This window comes from Cydia splendana, chromosome Z, assembly GCF_910591565.1.
Source record: "Cydia splendana chromosome Z, ilCydSple1.2, whole genome shotgun sequence".
NCBI classification, from domain to species: domain Eukaryota; kingdom Metazoa; phylum Arthropoda; class Insecta; order Lepidoptera; family Tortricidae; genus Cydia; species Cydia splendana.
In genome coordinates, this window is record NC_085987.1 from 39,436,215 (window position 1) to 39,447,700 (window position 11,486).

An 11,486-nucleotide genomic window follows, 5' to 3' on the forward strand; every position below is an offset into this window, starting at 1 on the left:
AAGGAAATAAAAATACATATATCAAGCGAGTTGGTTGGTAGTGGTGGGTTAGGACTAGGGCTGCGGTAAAGTTGACCCGTCGTCAATTGTCGTCGCTACCTACTTTTTTGTATTGTTATTTAGTATACACCGTTTCATCGATATCTTACCTTGAGACATAGGCTAAGTATGTATATAATTGACTGACTTCTGGAAAAGATGAGGCACAATACGAATAAATTTCGTAAATATGAAGAATTAGCTTGTAAACTATTTTTATGGCAAAATATTTTCCTGCCTTTGTAAAGAACGAATGTCTACGTATGTGATACCCTGATGGAAATTGGAAAAAATAGAAATAAAAACGAAGCCCTAAAGTTTTTAGAGAGCCTCCGAATTTCATAATTCTAAATGGACGTGCACCATGTCATCCCCAGACGCCAACACACACATTCACATTTTATTCACTCAATATCTCAAAATTTTCCATAGTGTCCATGTCCAATTTGTTTGGAAGACATATAAAAACTCAAAAATGCGCGTTTTCCCAGAGATAAGACCTATATAGATCGATTTTTCGACCCCAAAAACCCCTATATAGCAAATTTCATCGTTAGAGCCGTTTTCGAGATCCCCGAAATACATATGTCGGGAATCGTGGGCGTATCATACTATCGGATGCACACCAGAACCTGCCATCGTGGATGACGAGGGCTTTCAATGAAATACGATATTGAACTCGCAGTCTTTACTGGACAAGACTGAGATTAACTAATCATACCACACGTTACACATCTTAACCAAAGCAAACCAGTGGATTAGACCCAGGAACCGCCACAGACGTCATCTGCTCCCGTTAGTTCTCATCGTGCTCTCTTGAAGAATGATTGACAGCATAACTTCAGTTGTTCTGGACTTCAATTGTTTTGACAGCGCACTCTATGACGCCTTGGCAGGACTGCGTCGAACGCCACTCGGATGTACGTAACACCCTAGTTTGCTCTATTTGTCAAAGGCTGCGTGTTAAAATGCCTCTTGAAGGCGACAGATTGTACAATTCAGCCATTCTCCGACATATATAAACAAGAATTGCTCGTTTAAAGATATTAAAATATGGAAGATATCGAATACTATGTAATTTAAAAGTGGTGACTTAAATTATAAATAAAAATACTCAAAGTAAGACTTTTCCTTCCCCCTTGAGTAGGTATTTCATGGCTAGTCTAAATAACCAGGAAGATGGTACTCTACCCTCTGGCAGCAATGGGCACGCTGCCACATGGCACGCGCCTAATCGTACGTTCCCATGAAACTGCGACCGGTGATGCTCGTAAGTCGTAAGATATATTTTTATTGCTCCCACGCTTATCTAAAGTTGGCAATGTTACCCTTAATTAAAAAAAGTAGCATTAAATTTTACTTTGCAGCACATCGGCAGTACGTTCTAAGTATTTTCAAAAGTTAAACTTATTTTCATGGTTATGCTAAGTACCTAGGCATATTATTATTGTCCGTAATAATCCCAACAACTAAAGAGTATTACATATAGCGTCGATTTTGATTCGAAGTTAAATAAGACAAGCTGCATGTATGAAGGTGTAAACCACGTTGGGAAGAAAAACCTTAAAATACTTTATACCTAATCCCTAAAGCGCTTTTTATAATTTCTGCAAGCTTATTTTATCCTTTGTAAACACATTTTTTCATAATTCATAATAATTTATTTGCAAAAAAAGGAGTTACAAAAGTTGGTACATTATATTTGTAAGAAAGTCCATCCTCTTAGCCGTCCTTGCACAGCATGCAAATCTTACAAACTAGCCTAAATCTAAATTATTTTATGATATAACAATTTTATTTGCAAATTATACCTAAAACAACAACATAATTAATTGGAGCTCCCAAAAAAAAAACGATTTACAATACCTTCACATCAGAAGTAGAATAAAATAAAGAAGGGGATGCATAATACTATTAGAAGTATTTGTACAAATTAAATTATTTTTCAGATAAATATTTTAATTTGAATTTATCAAGTAGAAACACTACTACATAAATTATAAACTAAAATAAATGTCATATATGTACTAAGAAAAAGTGACCAAGGTCTCCAGACCGAACCATACTGTTCTACCTTAGGGATGGCCAGGGGGCGCCATAAGCCTTCAGTAAGAAGTGCATATACTTGGAAAAATTCGACCTATGCCGCTGTGGCCCGGTGGCCGAGTGGCTCAGGCACCTGCCGCGATAGCAGAGGACGCTGGTTCGTTTCCAGCCTGGGGCACTGGAGGCCTTGGTCACTTTTTCTTAGTATATGACATTTATTTCAGGGATGCATAATAACCATATAAACTTAAATTGAAATACATATAATGTTAAATATTTGCAATTGATATGTTTATAGGTATGTATAGAGAGATATGTAACATATTTAAAAATGAAATTTCAAGAAAAAGTACCTAAAGAAATTTTTTTAAATCGTTACATATATTTTACTGGTACTTCTTGTAATTTGATGATGATAAGACATGTCTTCGCTCGATTGATCTTTAGTCGCACATTATAAAGCTGCTGCTGGTTTATTAGCAGTCACTTCAAAGCTCGGATTACATCTGTCATTGATGTGCTTTGATCATAAAGCTGCAAAATGGTGTACCTACTTAACAACATTATTAGTTGAGAAATGTTCTAGCGATTTTTTAATATACTTAAATCAAATCATGTCAAAGATGTTGAATTCAAAAATTTCGTAGTGTGGCATACTTTCGTTTATAATATTTATATTTTGTTTTTCACGCTTCATATCCAAATTGACGTAGATATTAGGACTTGTTAGACTTGAAGGATTCGTGTTATAATTTTTTTTTTATCATTAGCTGCCACGATAAAAAGAGAACAGCAATTAACTGAAGTCTAAATAAAAAGTGCGGTTAATTGCTGCTTTTCTCATAGTCTGTGCGGCTTGCCAATTGCCGTTATCTCAATACTATTAATTTCAAAAACCGAATTAAGGTTGACCCACTCTAGACCAGGCAGGGGCCGGGCCGGAGCTTCCGGCGCGTCGTTTTCTATGGAAAGCACTACGTGATCACCGATCAGCCGTCATAGAAAATGACATGTCAGACGCCTCGGCTCGGGCACGGCCCGGTCCGTGAGTCATCCTTTACTTACAAACAAAGACAAAAAAAGCACCAACTTCAAACATATCATTTCCTAGCGCACACATTATATGGGATATTATTTAATTTTATCCTTTTTGAAGTAGGATTGTAGGATTTATTTTTAGGATTCCGTACCCAAAGGGTAAAACGGGATCCTATTACTAAGACTCCGCTGTCCGTCTGTCCATTTATCTGTCTGTCTGCATGTCTGTCTGTCACCAGGCTGTACCTCATGAACCATGATAGCTATGTATGTATGCATGTGGTTATATTCGAGTGGATAATGATGATTATGATATCGTCAGGTGACAAGCAAAACTCACTAATTACCACCACAAGTTCATAGCCATAGTGAACCATATTAGTACTAAAAGAACAATTTCCAGACAACCCAAATTCACAAAGGAGTTGGGATAATGTTTACTGTGATTTAACTTACAATACTCCCCTAAACAACTGTACAGGTCCAGACCGTGCGAGGCTTTTGGCGGTCGGAGCCCGGGAAGCCGGTTACTGGCTACATGCCCATCCTTCGCCCAATACTGGTACTTTCTTGGATCCGGCCTCCCTTAGACTGGCGACTGGTTTGCGACTCGGGGTTTCGGTGTGTACGCCACACATATGCTCTTGTGGCACGGACGTGGACCGACTGGGACACCACGGATTATCTTGTCAAAAAAGTGCAGGCCGTTTTTCGAGACATGCGTCGCTTAATGACATAGTCCGTCGGTCTCTTGCCACCATCAATGTGCCTGCTCTTCTTGAGCCGACTGGCATTATCAGAGATGATGGCAAGAGGCCCGATGGAGTGTCCTTAGTTCCTTGGAGCTTGGGACGGATGTTGGTGTGGGATGCTACCTGCGTAGACACACTGGCACCGTCCCACCTCCAACGGACTACTGTAAAAGCGGGCGGAGCGGCGGAAAGCGCCGAAATTCTAAAACGTAACAAATATAAGAGCCTCGGTAGAGAGTACCATTTTGTACCATTTGGTGTTGAAACTCTAGGTCCATGGGGTCCCAGCGCGCATAAGTTGTTCGCAGAAATCGCGAAGCGTCTGGTTGACGTAACTGGTGACCGAAGAGCTGGCGGCTACCTCGCACAACGTATCAGCATTGCGATACAGCGAGGAAATGCCGCCAGCATCCTTGGTACAATGCCTCAAGGGCCTATTTTAGATTTAAGCTAGTTATTAATTTCGTTTAGTAGTACCACTGTATATATATTGTATGTAAATAAATATATTATTTGTATTTTCATTTGTCAAAATAAAGATTCAAAAAAAAAAGAAGGTCGATTTTTGTTTAAATTTTTTTTAGTAATTAGTGACTTTTGCTTGTCAACTGACGATCGTCGGGTGACAAGCAAAATTCACTAACTAACACCATTGAAATTATTGTACAATAAACCGTGTTACAAGTGTAATAAAGTGCATTGTTACTTTAATTTGTTGATAGTACTTAGTGACTTTTGCTTGTCACCCGACGAATTATGATCTTCACTAATCATGGCAGTGCGTTAACGATAGTACAGATGTAGTGCATAATTGTTTTCCATCGTATTTTCTCGGAAACGTTCGTATTTGTCATGCTACTTCAGTCAACCTCAGTACTTTTTGTACCGAGACTGACTGAAATAGCAAGACACGTTCATACGTTTCCGTGAAAAAACGATGGAAATTGATTGAACGAATGATGAAAATATCAATTTTGAATTTTCTGAAAGATAATTGTCATACTGAATTATAGTTAATCGGCATTCAGAATGTTGGTTTGTTCTAGATTCGAAATATAGGTACCTACTTCGTGATTATTTCCTAAAATCTAGCCTTAATATAAAAAATATTAGTAGTTTTTAAGATATTTGAGATTTGAAACACACCGAAATCATCTGCGTGCACTGAAATCAATTTGCGTCACCGAATTCAATAATGCTTACACAAAAATCACATTTCAATTTTATATCTCAAATGTATTACAATTTAATCATATTTTTCATTCTTATTTGATGATAAGCTATGTAACAAGGCTAATGATCTCGAAAGCTTACATAAATTTAATATATGTATATAGACTCAAGATTTTAAAATAACCAAATTGCGGCTTTTAAAACAACATCTCTAGAAGATATCCCACACTTTTTGACTGTCCTCATATAATAGGGCGATGTATGGTCCTGGAACGAGTTTCAGACATGTCGACCACAAATTCGCACATTAGTGCCATGAAGGAGAAGATGTCTGTTTCACACAATCCGACCGCACACGCATCAAAAATAAACTTATGTTACCTACACCCGATAAACAAGAAACTTTTGAGTGGTGTTCAATGCTCAAAAAATATTTAATATTTATATATAAAGCAATGTGATGCAATACGAAAAACAAGTATTTTTGAATAACAGAGTTTTAAAGCGTGAACTCCATTAATTTAAAACTATTTGAAGTGGTCGACTAATGCTTCAAGTTCTAATCACCTATTAATTATGATCTCCAGCACCCTCAAACACTTGAGCTAAATTGTAACTCCTATATTTAGACATAAAGACATAAGACATTGAAGATTGTTAAAACATTTGCTATGTACAATTTGTGTCTATGGCTATCCTTTAGAAATATTGATCAGTGCCTTTGAAGCGATCTCGACATTACAAGGCCACTTTATTTTTAATCCCTTGTTTTGTACACCCTGTCCCTTGGGTGCACCTGTATTTTAAAAGAAATGGGATAATTGACTGCATTTATTTACCATATCTACACGTTTAAAGGTATCGAGATGTAGGGCCTCAGGTGATACAGAGAACAATTAACATAATTTACTTCATTGGTTTGAAGAGAATATCAAGACAGAGAAAGAAACATTAGGTATACAAGTTTCAACACACGTCTAATTTAAAAAAAACTACTCATAGTAAACTAGTGATTTTGTGTACCTTTCTTACTTATTTTACTTACTAACATAATTTTACGTTTATACAACGTATCTTGTACTTTTTAGGCGTATTAAATGAGTACAACAAACTAGTTTACAAAGCAGGATTTGAATTCAGTGAACCCTTTTTTGATATCGGTGGTCAAAAATCCACCGAAACCAAGGAAATCAACACCAGCGATGTCAAAATTTATCGTTTTTTAGCAATTACAGAAATAGCATGAATTATACAGAGGAGATATAGTAATGATGCATTTACGTACTTTCGAGGATTTCTTAATCACATGCATAATGATAAATGCACTAAAACTTTCGGCGTAAATTGCACCACCGATCTTAAAAAACATAGGACCAAACTCACCGAAGGACGGAGAAACGTTAAAAAAATCACTTTATTATACTGTGACTGTACGTCTACTTTATTCAACGGTTAAGGCACAACTAAAGCATACTATGTTTGAGACACTGAGTTCCTGGTCTACAACTTTGTAAGAGTACCGACATGTTTTGCAAATTACACCGAAATCAGTCACTAGCCCGGGACACATCGTAAATTTGGTTTTATTCAATGTGTTTGCTCACATTATTTTGGTATAAAGAATATGATAAGTTAACTAATACCTTATGCGTGAATATCCATAATAACTCCGATCTAATGCCCTATCTTGAGTAATATTTTTTTGTTTCATAAAATCTGGGTGCGGGACACTCCCACCGAACATCATTTTTCGCATTTGAATTTTTTTTTCTTGTATTATATTAATAATAAATAAATAATTTGATAGTGTCCCAGACAGAATATAGGTTGAAGATCATGCCTACATTAATTCAGATTTATTGAACAGTAAATTCAATCATTTATTGCACCGGACACGTAAAAATGGCCCTCCTGAGAAATGCCCGCTGTTAACGTTGTCTAAGGCGAAACACGAATAAGCCTAAAGTTGAAGGAAATTCGCAGAAAGAAGCTACCCCTCCCTTTATTACAACTAAGAAAGATGAACAACATAAATGAAATTGAAATAATGACCACTTATAGAACGGCCACACCCCACTTAACCACAATAAGGGGCTGTCAACCGGAGTTTTTGCTTTGCGGTCGAATTGAATGACAGAAATGTTAATTTATGTTTATACCTATAATTGGACGTGTTATAGGTAAAAGTGGTTAAATGAAGCAGCTAGTTAACAGTTTATTATTTGCTTACTATTTATGACATGACCCTAAACAACGAACACGTTGCTTTACTTACCAACGAAGACGAAAGAAGCACCAACTTCAAACATATAATTTCCTAGCACACATATAAGGGCTTTATCCCTTTTGAAGTAGGATTTCTTTGTTTTAGTTTCATTGTCTTTCTTTCTTTTGGACGATCATGTCCATATGTTAGGCCATTAACGATTTTCTCAAAAAATCTTATTAAATTTAAAGACGTAAATAGTTAAGTGCTGCGAAAATAATCCTCTTTGCTTGTATGACTTGTTTTATCGTAGGTAAGAAGACTATGAAGGTATGAAGGAACCCTCCATTATGCGTAGTCCGACGCGCATTTGAATCGTTTTGTATAATATTATACATATATGTGACACAAACGAACACATTCTTTAATGTTATGGCTTAGAAACTTGTTTGACTTTTTTTGTCTTTTTGAATGACAGTTATAGGTAAGTACTGAAAAGCATTTAAATTTTCCATGTGATGTGTTTTATGTATTTTAAAAATTGAAACTAGCACACTATTATTTTTTCCACGCAAGACTTTAATTTTAACGTTATGAAATTTGAAATGTCCATCGAAAAATATAGGAATCCCTTTCTAATATTCGGCGAATAGGAATATGTATTTATAAAACTGATATTCGGCAAATACAATTATATTCGTTACATCAGCATTACTAATAAGTTGGGTATATGTACCTAGTATTTTTTGACAGCATTTCGACAAAATTGACCGCTCATATTTTATTAGATTTGTACAGGTGAGGCGGTGACATCACCACTTTTTGCAACGGAGGCTTTTGCTTAAAGGACGACTCACGTTAGACCGGGCCGTGTCCGGGCCAGAGCTTCCGACGCATCGTTTTCTATGGAAAGCATCACGTGATCGCCTGTCATGTCATAGAAAAGTAAGCGCCGCAAGCTCCAGCCCGGACACGGCCCGGTCTAACGTGAGTCATCCTTAAGGGATGGCTCAGCTAGACCGGGCCAGGCCCGAGCCGAGGCGTCCGATATGCCATTTTCTATGACGGTTAATCGGTGATCACGTCGCGTGGTGCTTTCCATAGAAAACGAAGTGCCGCAAGCTCCGGCTCGGTTCCGGCCCGGTCTAGCGTGAGTCATCCTTAGTTGTCAACTTAAGTAAGGACGGAGTTCGAACTAGTGTTTGCCATTGTTACCTCGGAACTACGAGCACGAGAGAAAAGCTTAAAGATTAACCTACTTTGTAAGTATTCAGAGTGCATAAGTTTCAACGGGAAAAGTATTGCTACCGATTCAACTTTCCAAGCGTTCGGTACTACCGTTGGGCTCATTTAGACGATGCGAGAACTCGCATGCGAGTTTCATTACATTGCGGGTTTTGATCGGTCGGTTGAATTGGACTCCAACAGTCCGCAATGTAACTAAAATCGCATGCGAGTTCGCGCGCCATCTAAATGAGCCCTAAAGCATACTAATGGAAATTGGTTACCTACTTTTAAATACGTGCTGCTGCTAATGACAATATTGAAGAGAGTTATGGGTGAATTTGATATATGAAATTTGATGTACAGTTCGCGCGAACACACTAGTTTTCTCTCCTGTGGGCAATAGTTAACAGCTTGTGGGCATGTAAGTAATGATTTAATCATAGTTCTCTAAATAAAAGGAGGATCTTTTCACGTGGATAAGGGTTAAATAAGAAAATTAACCTTTATAGCCCTTAACTCTTGTGTATGTCTACAGGAAAGACGTAACACAGTTTTCTGTTTGACCCATTTATTCGGCATGTTCTACTGACTAAACAGTGTACAGTCGGCGTCAAAGATATGTTTACATTTCGCCTTATTACAAAGGAATAAGGTGTAAAAGTGTAAACATATCTTGGACGTCGTCTGTACACTATTTCTTTGAAAGTAGTTTATTACAATTGCAATTAACTTTCACTTGTTTAGTGTCATATCTTTTATGTCAGATACAAAATCGGACGTAGAAAATTACTTTGTTTATCAATAAGATATATACATGTATAATTTATATTCTTGATTATGAATATCTAGCAACTGATGGTTATCATTCATTGCGTGTTTTATTTGCTTTATCAGTGCCTTTTTTGTAAGATCGTATAACAAAGATATGTCAAGAAATGTGATATAAAGTGTTCTCTAAGCATAATACTAACATAAGGTGGTGTTACTTACTGAGATGATAAGTTTATACTTATTTAATGTAGACATAAGTTGTGATTTTGAAGATTAGGCTGTAATTTGAGTTGCAAGGAGTAAGATGAGTAGGGTCAGGCCGATGTTTAATTATTGTCTAATATTAAATAAGGTAAACGTACTAGTGCTCGACATGCTAATGCCCAATAGATGACACCTTGCTGTCACCTCTATTGACAATGACTTAAGTTTCAAGATGACATGTACTGGGACCGCGTCGAGCACCAGTACGTTTACCTTGCCTATAGAAAAGTCATTAAAGTTGAGTTCAATACAAATTACAGATAATATAAGCATACCAATTTATCTTCATTACTTCGTAATCTCACACTTTTTGAGGACAACCATGAACTTCTTCACAGTTGATAAATACTTATTATGTTTATACAGCGTGACAGATTTTGATAGTATGCACAATGATGACTCCAAAGATCAAGTGCATCTAGATTAGAATTGGCCTTATACATTACCTATCTTTGGCTTCAGGTTTGTATGGGACCTTGCTTGGGTCTATGTTTTTGCTTAGATAGGACTTATCTAACAATTAACCCTTAATTTGGCAATGCTCTATAGGACCCTTCTTTTGCATTTTTTTCCTAACCAGAATCTTTAGCAACGTCCTATTGAGAGCAAAGGGGGGCTTGAACTCACTACCTTGACTTTTTAGTGCTAAATTAAAGGTTAAGCTAGTAGTGAATATTTTATAGGACATTCAAGATATCGTTTAGTTTAGACTTTATAGGGTTTATAGGACTGTATGTATTTTCTAGGTTTTAATTGCTACAGACTACAGAGAGTCGTAGGTATATGATCTTGGGTTTTTAATATCAGTATTATGTTATGAGCACTATGAGCATTAGCTACTTAAACATAGTGCTAATTTTTCGGTCATACCACTCGTACATAACATATCAAAAGTTCGCATTTGGCATAAATTCCGGTTTCGATGTAACGTTCCATAAAGAGTTGAAGATTTGCTATGAAAATATTATATATCTGACAACTTTTGCGCTATCCACACAGACTTTCTGCTAACATGCTTGGAGCTGCGGCATCAACAGGCGGCATAGTGTTCTGCAAAAGTTATACTTATGACTTACGTCTTGTTGGTTAAAGAAGTCGTCCTGAGCATCCTCGCTGGGGCAGCCCATATCCTGCAGGAGAGGCGTCACGTGCCGCTCCCAGTCATCCATTATTACGACTTTTACAGCTACTAGACCGGCTAACACAGCTCCAACGACTTTTCACAAACAAACCGTGCAGTCATTCTAGCTTCTGACACTGGGAACCATCCGTACACATTTCGCGCCAAAAACTTGTGAGCCGTCCGATTTCCACTAAAAGTGGCGGGAAAAGTGCGATCGCACGCGACACCCGGCTGTCACAGTCGAGCGAGAGAGAAAAAACAGGTATCACGTGCCCGCCGGTACCGGCGCGGCGAAAAACGCAAGAGAAAAGTCTGTGTAGGCAGCGTGCGGAGTCAGTGTGGCGAGGAGCGCGATCCCGGCCGCCCGTCGACGCGACCGAGGCAGGAGTGCGTGGCGTCCGCGAGGCCGCACGCCCTCTGCGTCGCGCCGCCTCGCGGCCCTCTCTTTTCCCCGCCCAACCTGCGCATCTCCCCGTCCTTTTTCCTCGAGCCGGTGCCGCACGCCTCCCATGGGCGGCCGCGATTTCCCGCCGTCCGCGGCCGCAACATGGCCGTACCTCTCAGCCCCGCTACGTCCGCTTACCAGCTGCTAACATGAACCATCACCGAGCTCTTAGCGCCAACGAGAAAACACCATGCTGCACATTTTCATAACAAACAACGAACCGGCGGTCACTGCTAACTAACTTTAGCAGACACTTATGAAAAGTTGAGGAAACTTTTTCTTATCTAGGTATACCTATACTGGACTTAGTAAATCGTATATTAGTAGTCGTACCAGTAGGTGTACCTACACCTACTAACTTTTTCACTTACATACGTTTTTTCTTAGATTTTTCTTACTTAG

At 38.2% G+C, this 11,486-nt stretch overlaps 1 protein-coding gene across 2 annotated transcripts in view; it reads right to left on the reverse strand.

Annotated features, from left to right (window-relative positions):
- LOC134804075 (homeobox protein araucan-like) overlaps nucleotides 1-11,199 on the reverse strand; it is a 116,419-nt gene extending 105,220 nt beyond the window's left edge. The window contains exon 1 of one of the 2 annotated variants that reach the window (XM_063776978.1): nucleotides 10,593-11,199. In XM_063776978.1, the coding sequence (XP_063633048.1) occupies nucleotides 10,593-10,685 (93 nt within the window). In that variant the 5' untranslated portion in view covers nucleotides 10,686-11,199. The remainder of the gene's footprint in view (nucleotides 1-10,592) is intronic. The other variant, XM_063776976.1, reaches the window with a different exon arrangement.
- Nucleotides 11,200-11,486: the final 287 nt, after the last annotated feature.